Source organism: Lepidochelys kempii, chromosome 7 (genome assembly GCF_965140285.1).
Source record: "Lepidochelys kempii isolate rLepKem1 chromosome 7, rLepKem1.hap1, whole genome shotgun sequence".
NCBI lineage: Eukaryota > Metazoa > Chordata > Testudines > Cheloniidae > Lepidochelys > Lepidochelys kempii.
Genome location: NC_136386.1, coordinates 674,765 through 699,482, shown reverse-complemented (window position 1 = coordinate 699,482; position 24,718 = coordinate 674,765). Strand labels below are relative to the sequence as shown.

The 24,718-nt window shown below is 49.8% G+C and overlaps 1 protein-coding gene across 3 annotated transcripts in view; it reads left to right on the top strand.

Moving 5' to 3' along the window:
- The first annotated feature begins 1,668 nt into the window (after positions 1 to 1,668).
- LHFPL4 (LHFPL tetraspan subfamily member 4) overlaps positions 1,669 to 24,718 on the top strand; it is a 70,207-nt gene continuing 47,157 nt past the window's right edge. For all 3 annotated transcript variants that reach the window (XM_073350796.1, XM_073350795.1, XM_073350797.1), the window contains exon 1: positions 1,669 to 2,795. In XM_073350796.1, the coding sequence (XP_073206897.1) occupies positions 2,390 to 2,795 (406 nt within the window). In that variant the 5' untranslated portion in view covers positions 1,669 to 2,389. The remainder of the gene's footprint in view (positions 2,796 to 24,718) is intronic.

Genomic DNA, 24,718 nt, shown 5'->3' with positions numbered 1-24,718 from the left:
CCCGTCCTGGCTGATAGCCGTTGATGGACCCATCGTCCAGGAACTGATCTAGCGGTGAACCAGACCAGGTGCACTGCCCGCGGCTCGGCACTACAAGAAGGATACAAACGCAAGAGGGCCACATCCTATTCCACCCCGCGCAGCCCCTTTGCCTTTCCCTCGGCAGGAAACAGAGCAATGCTGCCTCCTGCAGGCCAGCTCCTGGCAGTCTCCCTAAAGGACACGTTGGATGGAGTTCCCACTCCGGGCCTTGTGGCAACAATTCTCCACCCTGACCCACCTCAGAGCAACAGGCATTTCCCTGGGAGTCCACCTACATCTCTCTTTGCTCCACTCTGTCCCATTAGGACTTGTGATTCGGCCAAAAAGACCCATTTTATTCAGGGGCCAAAGGTTCCCGGTATGGGGGGTGCTTGAGACTCCCCTAGAGGGAGGGCTGCTGGAACACCAGGCAAGGCTTCACCAGAACCTCCCGCTCAGGCTGTCTGGGCGCCCAAGCAGCGCACTGGACTTCGGCATGCCCCTGCCCCATGGCTGCAGTTCCCATCACACACCAAGGCCTGCCGGCAGCCTGTGCTGTTACCCCTGCTTCCCGGGGGCTTCCCACCAGTGAGTCCAGGGCATCAGCAGCCAGACAGTGAAAGGGGGACTCTGGCAGGTGATAGCTTTTAGCAGCAGGGCAGGGTGCCATGGTAGGATGCAAAGAAAGATGCTGCAGCTAAGGAGAACCAGGCTGGCAGCAGCCCCTGGATGGTCAGGATCTCTGAGTTTAGTGGCAGTTTAAAGGTGGCCCCTCCTGCAGCATGCCCCACAGCACTGCACTGGGGACCTGGGGTCAGCACTGAGGGCAGGGCACAGCCCCTTCTGGCCCCGACACACTCCTGCAGCACTTGGCTGGGCAGGGGGCCACCGGCACAGGCAGGCCTGGCTCGGCCGGTGAGCACTGAAGTAATCCCAGCGGGGGGAAGGATCCCCAGGAAGCACACCACAGCCCAGCACCCCTCCCACCCAGAGCCAGGCCTCACCTGCCTGGGGGTCCTGCCCCGGCAGCAGTAGGGCAGCGAGGGAGGGGGCTGCAGGGGGCCTGGCTGGCCTGAGCTCTTGGGGAGGCTGTGCCTCCCTGGCACCCCAAGCCTGCAGGCAGGGCAGCAGAGGGGGGGAGAGGCTCAGACTCTGCACCCTGGGCAGCTCCCTTCGGCCCCCCAGGAGCAGATTCCTGGGCTCCTTCTGGCCTCTCCCCAGGGTTTGGAGTCCCCAGCCCCTATTGGGCTTTCCTGGCAGGGGAATCCCCATCCCAGAGCACTGGGGGACGGGGCAGGACCCGGGTACTGGGCGGGGCAGAGCGCAGTGGGAAGCCGGGGTTAGCAGGAGAGAGGGGAACGGTCCCCCCAAACAGGCCCCTCTCCCCACCCACATTGAAGGACCCGTGTCTGGGTGCTGTGGCCCTGCGAGGAACAGGCCCCGGGCCCCCGGGGCTCGGGTCCAGGCGCAGAGCCCGGGGCGGCCGGGGACACGGCCCCCTGCCCCCCCCTCCGCCGCCCCCTGAGCTGCATTGCCGCGGGAGCGCGCCCCGCCGCGGGAGCGCGCCGCGCACAGGAGCAGGGAGGCGGCAGCCAAGATGGAGTCGCGGCTGCTGCAGCTGGTGGGAGCGAGCGGGCGCGTCTAGGGCTCCCCGCCCGCAGGCTCCCCCCATGGCCTGGCCCCTCGCAGGCCACCCCGCGGGCTCGCCCTCCGCACCGGAGCCCCTCCCGGGGCATCTCCCCTCGGCCTAGCTGCTGCTGCGCTGCGGCTGCCAGCCCGTGCGCCCCCGACCCCTGCGCCCCCGGCCCCGACCCGTGCGCCCCAGCCCGTGCGCCCCTGGGCCCCCATCCCTGCGCCCCCGGCCCCGACCCGTGCGCCCCGGCCCGTGCGCCCCCGACCCCGACCCCTGCGCCCCCGGCCCCGACCCGTGCGCCCCGGCCCGTGCGCCCCTGGGCCCCCATCCCTGCGCCCCGGGCCCCCCACCCCTGCGCCCCGGCCCGTGCGCCCCCGGGCCCCCATCCCTGCGCCCCCGGCCCCGACCCGTGCGCCCCGGCCCGTGCGCCCCCGGGCTCCCATCCCTGCGCCCCGGCCCGTGCGCCCCCGGGCCCCCATCCCTGCGCCCCGGCCCCGATCCGTGCGCCCCCGGCCCCGACCCGTGCGCCCCGGGTCCCCACCCCTGCGCCCCCGGCCCCGACTCGTGTGGCCCCGGCCTCGCGCCCCCACCCGTGCGCCCCCGACCCCGACCGGTGCGCCCCGGGCCCCGATCCGTGAGCCCCGGCCCCGCGCCCCCAGCCCTGCGCCCCGGGCCCCGATCCGTGAGCCCCGGCCCCGCGCCCCCAGCCCTGCGCCCCGGCCCCGGCCCGGCAGGATGCTGCCCTCGCAGGAGGCCTCCAAGCTCTACCATGACAACTACATGCGGAATTCGCGGGCCATCGGCGTGCTCTGGGCCATCTTCACCATCTGCTTCGCCATCATCAACGTGGTGGTCTTCATCCAGCCCTACTGGATCGGGGACAGCGTCAACACGCCCAAGCCGGGCTACTTCGGCCTCTTCCACTACTGCGTGGGGAACGGGCTGGCCAACCGCGAGCTCGCCTGCCGCGGCTCCTTCGCCGACTTCAGCACCATCCCCTCGGGCGCCTTCAAGGCGGCCTCCTTCTTCGTGCTGCTCTCCATGGTGCTGATCCTGGGCTGCATCACCTGCTTCGCGCTCTTCTTCTTCTGCAACACCGCCACGGTCTACAAGATCTGCGCCTGGATGCAGCTGCTGGCGGGTAGGCGGCCGCGGCTCGCCCCGCTGGGGCCAGGGCCGGGCGGCCGGGCCGGGCGGCCGGGCCGGCGCCGGCTCTCAGCGCAGCCTCGGCCCGGGGCTCTCGGGGCTTCGCTCGGCTGGCGGCGCTGGGGCTACCCAGGCTGCAGCCCGGGGAGAAGCACCAGCTCCGCGGGTAGAGGGCGACAGACGTGGGGGAGGGTCCCGAGCAGGCCCGGGCGGCCTGGGGCAGGGGGCTCCTGTGGTTGGGCCGGGCCGGGGAGCAGAACCCCACCAGGCAGGCTGCAGAGGCCGGGTTTGGGTCTGGCTTGGTGCCGGGGGTCCCCCTCGGAGCAAGGGCTGCTTTCGGTGTAAGGGGGTGCCCTGTGCACACCCAGATCCAGCTGCCATTTCAGCCGGGCAGTCTGGTCTGTTCCAGGGGTCTGGCCCGGAGCTCCGAGCTAACTAGTTTGAGAGTCACCTGCCCAGGTTGCCCAGAGTCTGAGTCGCAGCCGAGTGGCTGGGCTCAGGCATGGGGATTGGACCCGCTATCCGCGGGGCCAGGCGCCCTGCAGCTGCCCGGGGTGCAGCCGGACGGGGAGCCAGCCTTGCTGCCTATGACTCCGGCGGCAGACAGGGGCCTGCCCGGCTCCCCCAGCTTGGACCTTGGCATCCCAGCAGGGGTGGTGGAGAGCCAGGCCAGCTGGGCCCGAAGGCTGGGTGCACAGGGGGCCCAGCACACGGTGGGAGGTTCTGGCTCCTGACATGGCACTCAGCCCCCAAGGTGTGAAGGACACAGTGCGGGATGGGCGCAGGTGCTCCCTCCCACATCCTGGGCCCACCCTCCCTGCTGCCAGACACCAGGCCTTGCCCCCAGCCACTGTGCATAGGGGGCCCCTTCCTGCAGTCCCTGTCCCCTACCCAAGGCAAGGATATGGGATCGATACATTTCTACAGCAATGAATGGTGACCCAAGCGCCAGTCAGAGGTGACCCTGCAGGGGCCAGGCCCTGGAGAGACAGCCCAACCCCACCCTGACCTTGCAGGGGTCTGGGCACTGGTGAGACCACCCACCCCAACTCCCACCCTTCAGGGGCCAGGCCCTGCTGAGACAGTCCACCCACTCCCAGCAGGGACCCAGGCCCTGGTGAGACAGCCCACTCTGACCCTATAGGGGTCTGGACACTGGTGAGACAACACACCCCAAACTGCACCCTTCAGGGGCCAGGTCCTGCCAAGACAACCCACTCAGACTCTGCAGGGAGCCAGGCCCTGGTGAGACAGCCCATCTCCACCCAGCAGGGGCCTGGGCAGATAGCTTCCCTCCTCTCGACCCAGCAGAGGCTAAGTAAAAGCTGACACAAAAAGAGGAATTTGGACCACTGATTTCAGACCTGAATAAATCCCTGTTCCATGGTTCCAGGCCCTCCAGCTGCATGGGGGCCCTGTGGGCTCAGCCTCTGCTCTCTCCCCTCCAGGGTGGGAGGCTCTGCTTGGCCATCTGCCCGCCCACCTGCCCACCAGGCTGAGGAGGGTCCTGCTGCAGCCTCTGGCTTGTCAGACTGATGCAGTCTAGCCCTGACACGAAGCTCAAGTCAATGCACCCAGCAGGCCTGGTTCTGCTCTCCACCCTGGGGCCTGGCTTTCTGAGTGAAGCTGCAGTGATAGGGCATGGCTGGAAATGCTAGGGCTGATCCATTAATGGGTTTGAAAACCAGGCTCAAGTCCTTAAAGTGGCAGCAGAAGCAGCCTGGGGGCAGAGAAGGAAACAGGGCACAGGGGCATGGGCTGGTGCTGGCCTTGGCCCTGGGGGAGGCAACCAGATGCATTCTGCATGAGTGAGAGCCTCTGCTTTGAAGGTCTCAATCATCAGTCCCAGGAAGGGCAGGATACAGGAATCCAGGGGGTGGGGGGGTGGGGAATGAATGCGTTACATTCGGAACATACTTTGAGAGCAGGTCTGGCTAAACCCTCAGGTTTTCACTGCAAGAGTTTGTCTCAGCCCAGGCTTCTGAGGCAGTGCGCTACGGTGTATTCACGCTCTTGGTACCTTTAAACTCTGTTCAGTGAATCGGGGGAGCAGCTCTGCCTCATTGCAAACAGTCTGGAGTCGAAGGCCATTATTTGATGCCAGGTCTGTTTACAAATTGCTCTACGCATCCAGGCCCCACTGCTGCACCGTACGTGTAGTTCACAGCACCCAATGCAAATGGAATCCAGGAAGCGAGGTGGCTGGCTGGTGCAGTTACTGTTACAGTCGATCAGAACACGGGGGCAGGGGGAGCAGCTGGGCTTTTGGAAATGGACTATTTTACAAGAGATCTTCCTGGGCTGGCGTAGCTTTCCTAAAAGTCAGGTGGAGCATCTTTCAGACAGCTAACTAAAACAAGCCCTGGACCAGGGAGTTAGGGGCTGCTGGCAGTGGAGGAGAGGGATTTCTCACGGTGGCTTTGAGAGGAGAGGAAGGAGCCACAAGGAAGATTGGTTCAGATGGCAGAGCCCCATAGCAAAGGCTCATAGCCCCCTCAGCGTACAGGTCAGTGTTAGGTAAGCAGACAGAGGAGGGAAGGGAGGAGTGAGACAAGGTCTGGGAGTTAGTCTGGACTCTGGGCTATTTTTAAAACCAAGGCAGATGAGCTAGAGCTAGATCCTGAAGTGGGTGAGGAGACAGTGACATAAGGTTCAGCTGGGGTGTCTTGGCAGCTGCCACATGCTGGAGTGAAGGCAGCTCTAGATGTGGGAAGCGCAGTAGTCCAGGTGGAGATCATGTAAGCATGGAGAGTGAACTGAGGCAGTGAAGCCCATGGAGCGTGTGAAGGTTGCACTAAGCAGAGTTATGGACATGGGCTGGAGAAGGAGGAGGAGAAATCAGGGCCTTGGCTGATAGACACAGTGTTATGGACAGTGGAGATAAATGGAGGAGTTGTGTTGGGGGTGGGGCAGTAGAGGAGATGATGATGTGCATGAGTAAATTAGCATTTAAAGTAGCATTTAAGGCTAGAGATACTGAGCTGAAGGAAGCCACACCTTTCCCAGGCCACGGCAGGCAGTGAGGCTGACGGCTGTACAGTCTCACTGGCAAAGGGGCGGTAGGCAGGTGAAAGCAGCGAGAAGGGAGAAGACGGCCCGCTCTCATTTCCTACCTGGTTTTCAAATGCACTCATGGACTGGAGCTAGTGAGCAGGAGTCCACATAGGGGAGTGTTGTGAGAGAGTTTAGAGAGGGAGTGTGAGAGCCAGATACACCAAATAAACAGTCTCCAAACTTAGGCGAACCCTCTCCCCGCATCAAAAAAACCCCCACAACCCACCCCAAGAACAAAGAAAGAAAGAAAACCTGGAAGAGTACAAATCAGGTGTGCAGAAGTCCGGCAACAGAGTGGGGGCTAGCCAGTTCATTGCACTGACTGCAGCCTGGCTAAGTACCTACCCTGTGGGCAGGGGGCTTGTGTGTGCATTCGATGCAAGCAGTTCATGGCCCTCAGAGCCGGTACTCAGCCTCTGGAGACCAGAGTGACTGAGCTGGAGGAGCTGAGGAAGGGAGACAGGTACACAGGCAAGACTTTCCAGGACACAGCAGAGTAGTCCCACCCCAGTCTGGCAGCCTCTGTGCTGTTGAAGAGGAGGAGAGTCTCAGAGAAGGAGAACATCAAGCTGGAGTGGAGAAAAATGATCCCGTAGTTTGGACCCTCCTTACAGATGATATCATAGTAGTTCTCCGGGGTGGGGGGGGATCACTGTTATTATGAAGAGACAGGTAATAGTAATGGGGAATTTGATTATTAGAAATCTAGGTAGTTGGGTTTGTGATGACCAGGAGAAGCGCATGGTGAATTGCCTGCTGGATGTGAAGGTTGTGGACCTCTGGAGACAACTAGACAGACTTATGTGCAGCCAGTGGTTGTGATAGATAGGGATGGACATAGGGATAGGTAGGAGAGAAATCCTGGAGGCCAAGTTTTGGCTGCTAGGTAAAAGATTGAAGTCCAGGACCTCCATGGTAGCATTCTCTGAAATGCTTCCAGTTCCATGCTCAGGGCCAGTTAGACAGGCAGAACTGCAGGGTCTTAATGAGTGTATGAGACAATGGTGTTTGGAGGAGGGGTTTAATTTTATTAGGAACTGAGGAACCTTTTGGGAGTGGAGGATGAAGGATAGACATGAAGGATAGGCTCCACCTAAACCAAAACAGAACCAAATTGCTGGAATGTAAAATTAAGAAGGTCATAGAGGAGTATTTAAACTAAGGCCTGAGGGAAAGCCAACAGGTGCAAAGGAGCACATGGATTGGACCCCTTAGGGGAGGGAATATTCTATATTCTAGTAAAGAGAAGAGGATAGATGGGCTAGACGTGCAGGTAAGAGCTGAAGAGTAAGTCAAATGAAAAAAAGTCCAATTGATTATATCACATGAAGGCAGACAACTGAATATTGACACATTTTATAAGTACTTCTATATAAATGCAAGAAGTTTAAATAATAAGATGGGTGAATTTGAGTGCTTGGTGTTAAATGAGGATACTGATATAACAGGCATCACAGAAACTTGGTGGAACAATGATAATCAATGGGGCACGGTAATACCAGCATGCCAAATATGTAGGAATAACAGAGTAGGTTGGACTTTTGGGGGAGTGGCACCATATGTGAAAGAAAGTGTCAAATATAATAAAAATATTAAATGAATCAAACTACACCATAGAATCTCTATGGGTAGAAATCCCATGCTTAAATAATAAGAGTAGAGCAGTAGGAATATACTGCCAGCCACTTGACCAGGATGGTGCTGGTGACTGTGAAATGGTCAGGGAGATTAGAGAGGCTTCAAAAACAGAAAGCCCAATAATATTGGGGGATTTCAGCTATCTCCATTTTGATTGGGTACATGTCAGCTCAGGATAGGAGGCAGAGATAAAATTTCTAGACACCATTAATGACGGCTTCTTGGAGCAGCTTGTCCTGGAACCCACAAGGGGAGAGGCAGTTCTTGATTTAGTCCTAAGTGGTAAACAGGACCTGGTTCAAGAGGTGAATGTAGCTGAACTGCTCAGTAATAGCGACCATAATGTAATTAAATTTAACATCCTTTTAGGGGGAAAAATACCAAAGAATCCCACCACAGTACCATTTAACTTCAAAAAGGGGACCTATACAAAAACGAGGAGGCTAGTTAAATGGAAATTAAAAGGAACAGTCACAAGAGTGAAATGCCTGCAAGCTGCATGGAAGTTTAAAAAAAATATAATAATAAAGGCTCCAACTAAATGTATCAAATAAATAAATAAATAAATAACCAACCAGTAAGAGGACCAAAGAAACCCCCCAAAACATCACCATGGCTAAACAAAGTAAAAGAGGCAGTTAGAGACAAAAAGACATCTTTTAAAAATTTGAAGTGAAACCCTACTAAGGAAAGTAGAAAGGCGCATAAACTCTGGCAAGTCAAGTGTAAAAGTATAATTAGGCAGGTCAAAAAAGAATTTGAAGAGCAACGAGCAAAAGACTCAAAAGCTAACAGCAAAAAAAATGTTTTTAAGTACATCAGAAGCAGGAAGCTTGCCAGTCTGTGGGCCCACAGGATGATTGAGGTGCGCAAGGAGTATTCAAGGAAGACAAGGCCATTGCACAGACGCTAAATGAATTCTTTGCATCGGGCTTCACTGCAGAGGATGAGAGGGAGATTCCCACACCTGAGCCATTCCTTTTAGGTGACAAAGCTGAGGAACTATCCTGGACTGAGGTGTCCATAGAAGAAGTTTTAAAACAAATTGATAAAATTAAACTGTAAGAAGTCTCCAGGACCAGATGGTATTCACTCATAAATTCTGAAGGAACTCATATGAAATCAAGGAAATACTAACTGTGGTGTGTAACTCATCACTTAAATCAGCCTCTGTACCAGATGATTGGTCGATAGCTAATGTGACACTGATTTTTAAAAAAAGGCTCCAGAAGCGATCCCGGCAATTACAGGCCAGTCAGCCTAGCTTCAGTACCAGGCAACCTGGTTGAAACTATAGTAAAGAACAGAATGATTAGGCACATAGATGAACACGATTTGTTGGGGAAGAGTCAACCCATCTTTTGTAAAGGGAAATTATGCCCCACCAATCTATCAGAATTCTTTGAGGGCATCAACAAATGTGTGGATGAATATAGTGTACTTGTACTTTCAGAAAGCCTTTGACAAAGTCCCTCACCAAAAATTCTTAAGCAAAGTAAGGAGTCATGGGATAAGAGTCCTCTCATGGATCAGTAACTAGTTAAAAGATAGGAAACAAAGGGCAGGAATACATGGTCAGTTTTCAGAATGGAGACAGGTAAATAGTAGTGTCCCCAAGGGGTCTGTACTGGGACCAGTGCTGTTCAACATATTCATAAATGATCTGGAAAAAGGGGTAAACTATGAGGTAGCAAAATGTGCAGATGACACTAAATTGCTCAAGATAGTCAAGTCCAAAGCTGACTGTGAAGAGTTACAAAGGGATCTCACAACCAGGTGACTGGGCAACAAAATGGCAGATGAAATTCAATGTTGATAAATGCAAAGTAAGACACTGGAAAACATAATCCCAACACTACATACAATGGGGTCTGAATTAGCTGTTACCATTTGAGAGAGAGAGCTCTTGGAGTCATTGTGGAGAGTTCTCTGAAAACATCCACTCAATTTGCAGCAGCAGTCAAAATAACTAACAGAATGTTAGGAACCATTAGGAAAGGGACAGAGAATAAGATGGAAAATGCCACTATATAAATCAATAGTACGCCCACACCTTGAATCTCCATGCAACTCTGGTCGCCCCATCTCAAAAAAGTTATATTAGAATTAGAAAAAATACAAAGAAAGGCAACAAAAATGATCAGAGGTATGGAACAGCGTCCATAGATGGAGAGATTAATAAGACTGGGACTTTTTAGCTCAGAAAAGAGACAACTAAGGGGGGATATGAGAGAGGTCTATAAAATCATGACTGGTGTGGAGAAAGTGAATAATGAAGTGTTATTTATCCCTTCCCATAACACACAAGCCAGGGGTCACCCAATGAAATTAATAGGCGGCAGGTTTAAAATAAACAAAAGGAAGTACTTTTTCACACACGCACAGTCAACCTGTGGAACCCTTTGCCAGGAGATGTTGTGAAGGCCAAAAATATAACTGGCTTTTCAGAAAAAACCAAGATACGTTCTTGGAGGATGGGTCCATCAATGGCTATCAGCCAAGATGATCAGGCATGCAACCCCATGCTCTGGGTGTCTCTAAGCCTTATTGCCAGAAGCTAGAACTGGACACCAAGGGCTGGATCATTCAATAAATTGCCCTGTACTGTTCACTCCCTCAGAAGCATTTGGCAACAGACACTATGGTATGGCCATTCTTATGTTCTTCTAGTACCAATGACAGAGTTTCACATAAGTTTATTCTGATCTCCTTGAAGATGCATTTCTGAGTGGGAAGCTGCATAACTAGGGATTCCAGCTTGTTACATTAATCCTGGGAAACACATGGGTGCAATCTGTGAGTGATTTGACATTTGCTTCAGACACAGCAGAGGAAACCTAGGTCACAAAGTGGGTGGGGGTAGGGGGACATATTGAGAGAGAGAATAGTAACAGCGCCTCTTTTAGCAAAAGGGTTAAACCTCCAGTGTCTGATTACTGGACAGTAATCAGGAAAGGGTTTAATTAAGGCGTCACAGAAGGCCCAGCTCAAAAACCACTGCCCCCTAGGAGGAAACTGGATCTAATTAAGAGGAAAGACTTTACTTCATCACAAACAGAAACCCAGCCATCTGCCCTGCTCACAATCCCAGTAACACAGAACTGGAGATTTTGCTAAATCCTTCGCTGTTATAAAACCAGCTACAACAGTTGTATGAGTGACAGTGTCCTATATTGCCCCACAACACCACATCTGGCAACAGAGGCTGCCGTTCCTTCCCAGCTGTGTGAATAGAAAGATCTGTGGGACAGAACTGATACTTATTTGAAAAGAAATAGGGTGCATGTTTTACTCCTCTTCCCCACCCTTCATGTGTTGCTTGTCACCTTAACCTGTGAGCTCTCTGGGAAGGGACTTATCTGTTTGGGAAGTAACTGGCCCGTTATGGGCACTACTATCATCTGGATACATAACTACTAACAACAGAGGAAGTTCCTAAAGGGGTAGAATAGAGGCCAGACAATCTGAGTTAGGCTGCAAGTAGTTTGGCCTCAACTGCATCTGGCGTGGAGGGAGCCACCAGGCCATTTGACTGGCAGAAGGACAGAGAGGGAAGGTGCTTATACGCAGCAGACGGAAAAGGGGACTAAGATAGCTGGATTGATATTTTCAATGTCTTACCTCCAGAGTCTACATATTGACCACCTCCCCTGTGACCAGTGGAGTTGGGGACACTTAGAAAGGCTCATAAGATGCCCTGGCACATTGGTGACACCCAAGGATCACAGAACAGGAATTTCTTGTACCCGGAAGCCATAGCAGCATTACAGGAACAATAGGCGATCAACAGGCCTTGAGCATTCCCGTCTTCCTCCCAGAAACAGAGTTGGAAAATTTAAAATTTTATTCTTTTGTGAAGGAAATTTGTAGTTTGAAATAACAATTGTCTCCTGGTATTTGATACTAATGTTTAAGAGCAAATGATACTTCAAACCAGCCTCATGGGCTTTAGCCCCCAGACTTACCATTGGAATCTAGCTCCATCATGACTGTGTGGCAATCGCCAAAGTCCACGACAAGTTGACAACATGCATCTCCTACTGTCTGTTGGGTTCGTTGCGCTAATCCATAGAGCCACTTCTGAATGCTGAAGTAGCAGAATGTTCCTTAGCCAGTCTTCCAGACACATATGGGCAATAGAACATCAGCAGCATCACTCGATAGCTCTATTTTCAAAAGGGCCTCTGATTTTGTGCTCACAATCAATTGTGGGCAGAAGGCAGCAGATGCAGCCAGCTAGGCAGACGTCTACGTTCTACTGCTTGTCCCCATGATTCAGTGTGGACAAAAAAATTAGAGCCCACATCTGAGCCCCCATTAGTCCTCCTTCCTAGCAGTCTACCTTCTGTCTGCCATAGTCTGCAGGCCCTAGATGACACCAGATGGGAAGTCTGAGAAATACGGGTCAGTCTTGTTTGTACAGGGTCATTTCATTGGCCATTTCATTGGCCTTACCTGTTGCACTTTGGAGTTAATTATATTAGCCTCATCATGTTTTAGTGTTCAAGAAGCTGTGCTGGGAGGCATATGTCCAGCTGGGCAGCTAAGGGGTTACACCCCCTTGCTGGGCCAAACAAAGCAGAGGAAGCACACTCAAGGACTGCCTTAGCTGCCAAGCTAGAGTGGGCAATTGCTCACACAACAGCCCTGTGACTGCTCCATGCTGTTCATTTGACCCTGCTGTCAAGGGGATGAGCAGCGTACTGCATCCCAGGGGCAACCCCTGTCCTGGGGGAACCATGGGGGCCTTATGTTCCCCCAAAAGCAGGAGCAAACTGAGTGCCAGAGGTTCCCCCTCCTCAACGAGGCCATAACCCACTTTCCCAGGCTGCACTGACATCTCTCAGACAGGCCCTCCCCTCCAGAAAGCAAATGGGTATCATCTATTGTCAAACACTGAGACACGGCCACTGAGTAGTATCGGCCACTAGCCAAGCTACACCAAGGCAATATCACTGCATTGCCAGAATGAAACCCTCCATGAGGCACGGGTGCTGGCGGAGGATGGGGGGGGACAGCTTCCTCTGTACCTGTGAAAAGGAACCTTTTGGAAGGATTCACCCCCACAGCAGTTCTTTTTGGCAGCTTTGAAAGCTGCTGCTTAAATGACTGGTATTTCTGCACCCAAAGGGACCAGATCCACTTCCCAGAGCCTCAGAGCTAGAGTATGCATTTATGCTGGAATGCCTCTTAAGGCAAACAGGCATGGAACAATCACTTACATCTCCCCGGCGTGGATATGCAGTTGCAGGCTCAGTTTCCTCCCTGACGAGAGCCTTCCTGGGCGGGTGTAGTGAGGTGATTTGGGGTCCAATCTTCTGGTCAAACCCAGGAAAAGGTACCTCGTTTTGTGGGAAAGGAGAGTCCAAACAAAGCCCCAGGAACCCCACCTTGCCTCCGGGGCTGGCTTGTTCCTGCTGCAGGGCTCCAGAGTCCTTCAGCCCTCTCCAAGGACAGGATTTTTTTGGTGGAGGCTCCCCTCCCAGAGGCTCCCCTCCCTCCCCCATCCCATGGGCTCTAAGAGTATGTCTATGCAAATTATTGCTTCATTACAAGTTTACACCAAGGAACTTAGGGAAGGTCAGGTGCCCTCTGCACCGCTGCATTCCAAAGGAATCAGGTTAACTCATCTTGCATACTGAGCCAGGCCAAGCTGATAGAATGGGAGTGGGAAAATGGATGGAAGCTTGAGTAAGAATCTTTGTGCAGAGCTCACTGTGGTGCTAACACACACTAGAAGGTTGGCACTCACTAGATGCCAGGGGAAAAGAAGAGCTGGCAACAGTGTTAGAGGCCACTATATGTTTGTGTGTCTATCTTTGTGAAGAACAGACAGGGAACTGGTTACTTGCACACAGGTGCTGGCAAAAAACACCAATGCTAGACACAGTCGGACATACTAGCTCAGCAGAAAATCCTCCAGCAGCCCCCTCCTGTGCATTTCTGCTGCTGCTTTCATCAGGAGATACAGAAATAGCACATGCCTTTTCTCGGGGGCTCTGGCTGGAGTGCTGGCAGAGCAGAGGAGGGTGGAAGGTGTTATTTCCTGAATCGGTGATGTTTATGTCAGGAGGTAGAAGCTATTGTTGAAGATTTTGAGTTTAAAAGGCAGTATTTATTTATAGCCTGGCCCAACAAAAGGCTCACAAATTATCTACAACACTCAGAAGGGATCCCCTCTGCACAGGAATACACCCCAGTGCCATTTCTACAGGGATCCCAAGGAGCAATGGGAGAGCTGCCAGCCAGCGTGGTAGAGAGGGGACTTGGTCCTCAAGTCTGGACTGAGGGTGGGAGACTGAACAGCTGCCTAAACAGACACATCAAGGGCCTGCCTTTTTGTAGTTCACATGCAGAGTGTAATCCCCTTAGACAGTCACAGTTAAAAACAAATGCTTCCAATGGCGCAAAACACTTAGTCCTTCTGATTCCAAGGGCATATATTAACCAAGGAATCCCGAGCGCTCCCTGGCTCACTGCAGAGGCAAAGCACTGACCAACCGGTACATAACAGCCAGTGATGGCACTTGGGGGCTTGGCCACCCTTTGCTGTCATGCACTGGAGAGCGTTAACCTAAAGATCGCAGAACAACTGTTAGTCTTTGGTACCAGCAGGGCCTCCCACGCCCTAAGGACAGCCCTGTCACTCCTTCAAAGACAGCAACAATCCTCCCTAGGGGTGCCTCTTAATTACACTGGGAAGCCATGTGCATTTCAAGGGCTGCACATGGGAGCCTTTCTTGTGAACATTGCTCCATTCAGCAGGCAGCAGAGCAGACTGGGCAGCCTCTCGTGGTCAGGCTGAGAGTGGCAAGGTGGGGTGGAGCAGCCATCTGGTTCAGGAGGCTCCCCTGCATCCTGTGGCTGGGATCCTGAGATCTTTCTGAATGTATGTCAAGTACATGCTTTAACGATCCCACATTCAACCACACCACTGAAGCAGGGGAGAAGGGGCTCAAGGCTGGGCAGTGAGGGGGACAAGAGCCGGGGCGCATTTCCTGAGCAGCATGCATGGAGAGCACTCTGCAACAAGAATGCCTATAGAAAACACACTGCTTTAAAACAGCCATAATTTACACCTAACCCAACTGTTCCACACCCAACCCAGGCCCTAGTCCTCCCCAAGAGCTCGATACCAGAGCTGCTTGGAAGGGTTTTGTTACAGTTCTTTGACAAAAAAGTCGTGTTCATTAATTTGATCAATTAGCCCCCTCTTCTCGAAAGGAAGCGTTATGATAATGCTGAAATGTCCCATTTCAACACTCTCAGCAGGTAACATTTCAGAATGAGCTTTCAAAATGAAATCCATTGTTAATTTGATTGGAGAAACATTTTTAAAAAGGTCAAAATTGGAACAGAATGTTATTTCATCTCCATTGCACATTGTGTGAAAAAGTGTTTCTTTTCTCAGTTTTAAATGTGCTACCTGTCAGTGTCCTGAAACGCCCCGGTTCTTCTGTCAGGACAGAGGGAGAATGGCAGTGCCCACTCTGCCTTTTCTAGCCCATTCATTCTCCAGGCCACCTTAATCCGCTCCCCCCTTGTCTCTTCTCTAATGGAGACAGGCCCAAGTGTTTCAGGCTCTCTGCCTGGGGGCTTTCCAGCCCCAGACCATTCGCGTTGCCTCTGCCCAAGCCCCTTGATTCCTACTGTGTTCTGGCGGAGACGTGGGGACTAGCACTGATCACAGCATCCCAGAGGAGGCTTTTTCATCCTTGCGTATTCCACCTGTCTATTAGCTTGTTCACTGCGGCTGCACACGGAGCAGATTGATTCATCACGAGCACACCTAGGCCCTTGTTCACTGCAGCTGCACATGGAGACTTTAATCTGCCATCAAGTTCTCCATTCCCCTTGTTGGGTTAATCCCTTAAAGGCTCCTTTCAGTCTTCACTAGCTTAACTAATTTAAATAATTTTGTGACTATGACAATTTTGGGATCATCCAGACCAATAAAGGGGTCGGTCACCACCTGCCCTGTAACCTTGGGTGCCTTAATGCTGTGCTGCTATGGCTCAGAGCCCTGACTCCAGTAGCCAGCCTAGAAGCACAAAAGTCTCACCTTGGCTTCCACTAGCCTCGTTATGCCTTGCCTGGTGACACCAACACCTGTTCCAGTCTGGATGATCCCCAAATACGTCTACCTCAGTTCTTAACTATCAGACACTGGGACTGTGTCATCACCTTCTCAAAAGTGTGAAAACAGCCCCCCCAGTTTATCTGTTCACTTTGGGATATACCCTTCACACTGTTTGGAAAACAGAGACCTGATTGGGGTATAGATAAACACAGTTCATGTAATAGAAAAATCATCGATTCAGAGATGAACTGATAAGGAAAAGCAAACACCCACTGGTTACACAGAAAATAAACCAAGACAACCTCAGGCTTTACACTTCTATATTAGCCAAATTTCCTTTTCCAAATTACCTATCGACTCTAAACAGTTTTGCAGCATGCCCTCTGTCCTAGATGGGTATCTAGTGTTTCAAAGACAGCAGCCCATTGAGATGCTGGCCTTCCGTTTCTGTTGTCCTTCAGTGTTTTCCCATTAACTCTAATGGTCCACCATTGTCTTTTCCTGGCTGGACAATGGATGGGTATGTGAAGTTAGTTTCGTGTAAACACCTGGCTTGGGAGGAACCCCTCCATGCTGTGAGGTATACTTGAAGTCATAGCACTGGTCATGAACATACTATTCCATATAAATACATAATTCATAGCCATCCTCTGTGTGTGTATATCTATATGTATCTGTCTATATATCAAAGACCATCAAATTCAGAACACTATCATCTTTCATAAAAGACCTTACTCAACATATTTGTATACACAATAACATTGTATATACCACTTGATTCAATTGCTTACTCTTTGGGGTTCAGACCCCTTGTCCTCCCTTAGGGTTGTCTGGACGCTGATTGTCACAGTGTCATCTGCAACGGTTGCCACTTCCCTGCTCACCTCCATTTCTAAATCACTAAACAATACCATAAACACCAGTCCTAGAACAGAGCCTTTTGCTAGGATGCAAATTGACCATTTACGCTTGCTGCATTTTCTGTCTCTTAGGCAGTTTCTGATCCATGACAGAACTTTACCTCTCACTCCATTGCTGCTTAATTTCCATAAGACCCTCTCCTGAGGGACCTTACCAAAGTCTAAATCAGTTACGCTGAGCAATTCTCCTTTGTTATTTATATTTCCCATTAACTATAGTGGCGGGAGGCTTCAACTGCAATTTGTGCCCAGTTGTCCTGGGCACTACACAGCCACACAGTGAGTGACAGGTCCTGCCTCAAAGATCATCACTGATATGTTCAAAGAATTCTGGTAGAATAGTAAGATACCATTTTCCTTTGCAGAATCCTGGCTGGTTAGACCCTATTGTACCATAATCTTCTAGGTTTATTATTCCATTTGATTATCATTTCAGTCAATTTACCAGGTACAGATCTATGACTCACTGGTCTGTAATTCCCTGATCACCTTTAATACCATTTTTAAACAGAGATGCAATATTTGCTACCCTCCAATCTAACAATTTATTTTAATCTGGCTCAGCTGATGCATTCTTATGTTCCTTCAGAGCTCCTGTATGTGGCACATGTGCCTGGGGAGAACTTGTTTCTTTTTAATTTATCATTTGTTCTTGTATCATTTTGTTAGAGAACAGTCTTATCAATATCCCATCCTTGTTACCAGGAGAGACTAGTTATCTCCCCAGCACCTTTTGTGGGGAAAGACTGATGCTAGAAATCATTCACAGCAGAGTTCTTATCTGTAATTGCTCCCTCTACCCTGGTGACTCACACCACACCACTTAAAGAACATAGAGACATTTCTGTTGGTTTCATGCTTTTGCCTATCTGCTCTCAGAATTCATCTGGGTCCCAGGAGCAGCAGCCTCCCTGGCTGCTGGCATGTCCAAGAGCAGCATGGCCCCTCAGAAAGTAGAGGCCAGCTGAGAGGGTTTATGCACATGCTGAGGCCAGGGAGTAGTCTGGAGATTATTCCATAAAAATGGAAGAACCCTAGGGGGGAATCCCGGACACCTGCAGCTTGCATCAGGGGACATTGGGAAAGCTGCAGAGTTTGTGCTTCTAATGATGCTATGGACGATGTCAGGAAATCAGTTCCTTTCTGTCTCTAGGAGATGGGATTTTATGCACAATTCCTGTAGAGGGAAGTAATCTTACCAGAGAACAGAGGGGCGGGGTTGTAGTTATTTCCTGGAGGGACTATACATCTGTCCATCGTATCCTACACTGACATTACATGTGTTCTCAGGTAGCTCTACAGTCTGAGCCATGAGGACCAAGACTGCAAACGGATATCACCCCAGAGTTCTAAAGAAACTCAAATATGAAATTGCAAAACTACTAACTCTAGTATGTAACCATTTGCTGAAATCACCCTCTGTACTATTCTCTGACTGGCGCATAGCTAATGTGACACCAGTTTTTTTTAAGGTTTCAGAGTAACAGCCGTGTTAGTCTGTATTCGCAAAAAGAAAAGGAGGACTTGTGGCATAAAGTACTTGTGGTATAAAGTCTGCTGCAGTTTCCACGATATGCATCTGATGAAGTGAGCTGTAGCTCACGAAAGCTTATGCTCTAATAAATTGGTTAGTCTCTAAGGTGCCACAAGTACTCCAGTTTTTTTTAAAAGGCTCCAGGGGCATTCCTGGCGATTACAGGCCAGTAAGACTAACTTCAGTACCAGGCAAACTGGTTGAAACTACAGTAAAAGAACAGAATTATCAGGCACATAGATGAACATGATATGTTAGGGAAGAGTCAACACAGCTTTTATAAAGGGAAACCATGCCTCACCAATCTATTAGAAATCTTTGGCAGGAGTCAGCAAGCAGGTCGACAAGGATGTCCAGTGGATATAGTATACTTGGACTTTCAGAAAGCCTTTGACAAAGTCCCTCACCAAAGGCTCTTAAGCAAAATAAGGAGTCATGGGATAATGGATCAGTAACTGTTAAAAGATAGGAAACAAAGGGTAGGAATAAATGGTCAGTTTTCAGAAGGGAGAGAGGTAAATAGTGATGTCCCTCAAGGATCTGTACTGGGAATAGTGCTGTTCAACGTATTCATAAATGATCTGGAAAAAGAGGCAAACAGTGAGGTGGCAAAGTTTGCAGATGACACTAAATTACACAAGATTGAAGTCAGCTTTGGACTTAACTAAAGCTACAAAGGGATCTCACAAAACTGAGTGACTGAGCAACAAAATGACAGATGAAATTCAATGTTGATAAATGCAAAGTAATGCACATTGGAAAACATAATCCCAACTATACATACAAAATGATGGTGTCTAAATTAGCTGTTATCACTCAAGAAAGAGATCTTGGAGTAATCATGGATAGTTCTCTAAATACACCTGTTCAATGTATAATAGCAATCTAAAAAGCTAACAGAATGTTAGGAGCCATTAGGAAAGGGATAGATATTTTCTGTCTTATTATCATAATACCACTAAATAAATCCATGATACACCCACACCTTGAATACTGCATGCAGTTCTGGTTGCCCCATCTCGAAAAAGGATATATTAGAACTGGGAAAAGTACAGAGAAGGGCAACAAAAATGATTAGGGGTATGGAACAGCTTCTGTAAGAGGAGAGATGAAAAGAACTGGGACTGTTCAGTTTAGAAAAGAGATGTCAAGGGGGAGATATGACAAAATCAGGAATGGTGTGGAGAAAATGAATAGGAAAATGTCATTTACCCCTTCATTTACCCATAACACACAAACTGGGGTCACCCAATGAAATTAATAGGCGGCAGGTTTAAAATAAACAAAAGGAAGCATTCCTTCATACAACACACAGTCTACCTGTGGAACTCATTGCCAGGGGATGTTGTGAAGGCCAGAAGTATAACTAGGTTCAAAAACAATTAGATAAGTTTATGGAGGATAGGTCTATCAATGGCTATTAGACCAAGATGGTCAGGGATCCAATCCCATGCTCTGGGTGTTCCTAAATCACTGACTGCCAGAAGCTGGGACTGGACAACAGGGGATGGATTGGTCGATAAATTGTCCTGTTCTGTTTATTCCCTCAGAAGTATCTGGCACTGGCCACTGTCAGAGATAGGGCACTGAGGCCATTGGTCTGACCTAGTAGGGCCGTTCTTAGGGTTTTATGCAGGGCTCCCACTGAAGACTTAGCATGATGCCTAGCCATTTTTACAATCTTTTTTTTTTTTAATGTGTGTGTATCTGCCTTCCCAAAGTGTTTACAGCCCTTATTGATAGTTGTTCTCCATTCAGATCTGTCTGCGGCTGTGTCATCGAAGTTGCCAGTATTTATGCTGCAAGAGGTGAGATTCTGTTAAGGGTATCTTTAAAGTGTTTTCATTGACCAAGCCTCCTGTGCTTTCTGAGTTTCAGCTCATCATAGAAAACATTTTTCAAGAGTCTATTATTGCCTGTTCTGGTAACACGATCTGTCTATCAAAGCTCAGCAAAATGGACAGATGATCATTGCTTAAATGGTGGTTAGTTTTGCTCTTTTAAGGATGTTAATGTTTTAGACTATCTTGCTAATGGACATTTATAACAGATCAGAGACAGCACATGTGAAATTCTTCCAAGTTGCTTAATGGGTCTGCAGTAAACAGTCCATGTTTCACACCCACGTAAAAAGGTCTGATCACTGCTGCATTGCATATCTTCCGTTTTGTTGACTGTTTGGTGTGCAGCTTAAGTATCCTATGGTGAAATCTTCTGAAGGCCTGACTTGTCTTTCATACTCTATGATATTTCTTGACTCCAGAAACTGTCACTTGAGATAGTACTGTCAAGGTATCAAGCTCTTTACATGCTCTTTGGTTCTGTACCATCAGCAGTGAGTTTGGCTCCATGGTAATGGTTGATGGAGCTTGTTGGAAGAGGACTTCAGTTTCTTCCAGGCTGATGGTCAGTTCAGACTGTTCAGTTGCTTTTGAGAACCTGTCAAGGATAAGCTGTAGATCACTTTCAGTATAACTAAGTAGACCACAATCATCTAAAAAAGGACTTCACACATGAATTCCTCAAGAACTTTGTCTTTGCTGAAAGCCTTTGGAGACCAAAGAGATTTCCATCAATCCTGTAATTTACATAGCCCCCCCCTTTTTAAGGTTGCCTGTTGCATAATTCAGACTGACTGCAAAGAAGAGACCAAACAGTGTTGGTGCCAGCATACAGCCTTGTTTCACCCCATTAGATATGGGTAATGGTTTATAAAAGGCCACCATCTGAGAGTATTGAGCAGTCATGTCTTCGTGGTGTTGATGTATGAGGCTAACAGATTTGGTGGGATAGCCAAACTTTTCTAGAATTTTCCAGAGGCCATTTCTGCATAGTGTCAAATGCATTTTTTAGAGAAATAAGACATCATACAGGACCATGTATTGTTCGATACACTTTTCCTGAATCTGTCTCAGAACAAAGATCATGCCTGTGGTGCTCTGATCTGACCTAAATCCACACTCGCTCTCTGCTGGAAACTTCTCTGATACTGTTTTGACAAGCCAGTTGATTGAAATATGGGCCAGGCTTTTGCCACCTGTAGCTAGCAGGGAGATACTGTGACAGTTCTTGGGGCACCTGGGACTGAGTCCCCTTGTTACCCCTGCCTCCAGCCAGAGGGAGTCTCGCCTGTGGTGACGGAGTGTGGGCTCCCTAACACCACCTGCCTGTCAGCCACTCCAGCCCTCTCCTCTGGGCTACACCAGCCCTGTCTTTGCCTGCCTGCCTCTTTCTTTTCATCTCCATTCTCTGCCTTTTCACACACGCTCTTTTCACGGTAGGTCCAGCTGCACAGCTCTCTCCTGGCTTTGGGGTTGACAAAACTGGCGGTGGTCTCAGGCACGTTCCCTGAGTCTTTAGGCACCCTCAGGAAATTTGGCTGCCCTTCGTGCTGCTTGTCATATTCCATGAGGAAGGTTTTTAACTCATCCATATTTTTTCCTGCAGATAATAAGCAGTGTTCTGCACAAAACCCTTCTAATCGCTTTCTGGTAGGTTTAGCATGTATTTCTCTGCTCATCCTGCCTTTTCTGGCACTCTAGTCCCTTACCTGAAATAAACAGAAAACAAGAAACTGTAACCTTTTCTTTCCTTCTCACTCTTTAGTCTCTCAGTAACTGGTTTATAAGTGCTGGGAGCATGGTCTTTGGTTAGCTAGTAAACAGGGTACAGATCCTGCCACCAATGCCACTGTGACAGTTCTTGGGGAGCCCAGGACTGAGAGTGCCCTGACACCACCAGCCTGTCAGCCACTCCAGCCCTCTTTTATGGGCTAGGCCAACCTTGCCTTCTCCTGGCAGGTTAACAGGAGCAGAGGACCCTTTGCCAAGGGATCATAGAATCATAGAATATCAGGGTTGGAAGGGACCTCAGGAGGTCATCTAGTCCAACCCCCTGCTCAAAGCAGGACCAATCCCCAACTAAATCATCCCAGCCAGGGCTTTGTCAAGCCTGACCTTAAAAATCTCAAAAGGAAGGAGATTCCACCATCTTCCTAGGTAACCCATAGCAGTGTTTCACCACCCTCCTAGTGAAAAAGTTTTTCCTAATATCCAACCTAAACCTCCCCCACTGCAACTTGAGACCATAACTCCTTGTTCTGTCATCAGCTACCACTGAGAACAGTCTAGATCCATCCTCTTTGGAACCCCCTTTCAAGTAGTTGAAAGCAGCTATCAAATCCCCCCTAATTCTTCTCTTCCGCAGACTAAACAATCCCAGTTCCCTCAGCCTCTCCTCATAAGTCATGTGTTCCAGTCCCCTAATCATTTGTGTTGCCCTCCGCTGGACATTTTCCAATTTTTCCACATCCTTCTTGTAGTGTGGGACCCAAAACTAGACACAGTATTCCAGATGAGGCCTCACCAATGTCGAATAGAGGGGGACGATCATGTCCCTCGATCTGCTCGCTATGCCCCTACTTATACATCCCAAAATGCCATTGGCCTTCTTGGCAACAAGGGCACACTGCTGACTCATATCCAGCTTCTCGTCCACTGTCACCCCTAGGTCCTTTTCTGCAGAACTGCTGCCTAGCCATTCGGTCCCTAGTCTGTAGTAGTGCATTGGATTCTTCTGTCCTAAGTGCAGGACTCTGCACTTGTCCTTGTTGAACCTCATCAGATTTCTTTTGGCCCAATCCTCTAATTTGTCTAGGGCCCTCTGTATCCTATCCCTACCCTTCAGCGTATCTACCTCTCCTCCCAGTTTAGTGTCATCTGCAAACTTGCTGAGGGTGCAATCCACACCATCCTCCAGATCATTAATGAAGATATTGAACAAAACTGGCCCCAGGACCGACCCTTGGGGCACTCCGCTTGATACCGGCTGCCAACTAGACATGGAGCCATTGATCACTACCCGTTGAGCCCGACAATCTAGCCAGCTTTCTGTCCATCTTATCATCCATTCATCCAGCCCATACTTCTTTAACTTGCTGGCAAGAATACTGTGGGAGACCATGTCAAAAGCTTTGCTAAAGTCAAGGAACAACACGTCCACTGCTTTCCCCTCATCCACAGAGCCAATTATCTTGTCATAGAAGGCAATTAGATTAGTCAGGCATGACTTGCCCTTGGTGAATCCATGCTGACTGTTCCTTATCATTTTCTTCTCCTCTAAGTGCTTCAGAATTGATTCCTTGAGGACCTGCTCCATGATTTTTCCAGGGACTGAGGTGAGGCTGACTCGCCTGTAGTTCCCAGGATCCTCCTTCTTCCCTTTTTTAAAGATGGGCACTACATTTGCCTTTTTCCAGTTGTCCAGGACCTCCCCCGATCACCATGAGTTTTCAAAGATAATGGCCAATGGCTCTGCAATCCCACCCGCCAACTCGTTTAGCACTCTCGGATGCAGCACATCCGGCCCCATGGACTTGTGCATGTCCAGCTTTTCTAAATAGTCCCGAACCACTTCTTTCTCCACAGAGGGCTGGTCACCTCCTCCCCATGCTGTGCTGCCCAGTGCAGTAGTCTGGGAGCTGACCTTTTTCATAAAGACAGAGGCAAAAAAAGCATTGAGTACATTAGCTTTTCCCACATCCTCTGTCACTAGGTTGCCTCCCTCATTCAGTAAGGGGCCCACACTTTCCTTGACTTTCTTCTTGTTGCTAACATACCTGAAGAAACCTTTCTTGTTACTCTTAACATCTCTTGCTAGCTGCACCTCCAGGTGTGATTTGGCCTTCCTGATTTCACTCCTGCATGCCCGAGCAATATTTTTATACTCTTCCCTGCTCATTTGTCCAATCTTCCACTCCTTGTAAGCTTCTTTTTTGTGTTTAAGATCAGAAAGGATTTCACTGTTAAGCCAAGCTGGTCGCCTGCCATATTTACTATTCTTTCTACACATCGGGATGGTTTGTCCCTGTAACCTCAATAAGCGTTCTTTAAAATACAGCCAGCTCTCCTGGACTCCTTTCCCCCTCATGTTATTCTCCCAGGAGATCCTGCCCATCAGTTCCCTGAGGGAGTCAAAGTCTGCTTTTCTGAAGTCCAGGGTCCGTATTCTGCTGCTGTCCTTTTTCCCTTGTGTCAGGATCCTGAACTCGACCATCTCATGGTCACTGCATCCCAGGTTCCCATCCACTTTTGCTTTCCCTACTAATTCTTCCCGGTTTGTGAGCAGCAGGTCAAGAAGAGCTCTGCCCCTAGTTGGTTCCTCCAGCGCTTGCACCAGGAAATTGTCCCCTACAGTTTCCAAAAACTTCCTGGATTGTCTGTGCACCGCTGTCCCAGTCACACATGCCCAGAAGTTCCTAAAGTCAGATTTGCTTCCTTTATTTGTGTTTGGTGCAACTATTATTACATCTCTAAAGTCCTGAGGAATTTCCTTAGCTTCCCAGTTATCCTTAATGATTTCATGTAGATACGGGACAGTTTGGGTGCCTGCAAGTGTAAAGATTTCAGCTGGTATTGTGCCTGTGCTAGGTGATTTACTTGACTTCATTTGTGTGATAGCTTTTTGCAACTCCTCAGTGGTAGGTGGCTGGGCAATTTCTTCATATATAGGTGCTGGGACAGTCCTCTAGCATCTGTGTGTTGACAGGAGAGGGATGGTTGAATAGCTCAGCAAAGTGGTGCATCCATCTTTCAGAGATTCCTCTCTTTGACCTTGATTAAGGGACAAGTAGCATGCACCATCTTAGAGTTGCACAAATGACATTCCATAGAGGTCCTGAAATTCAGTAACAA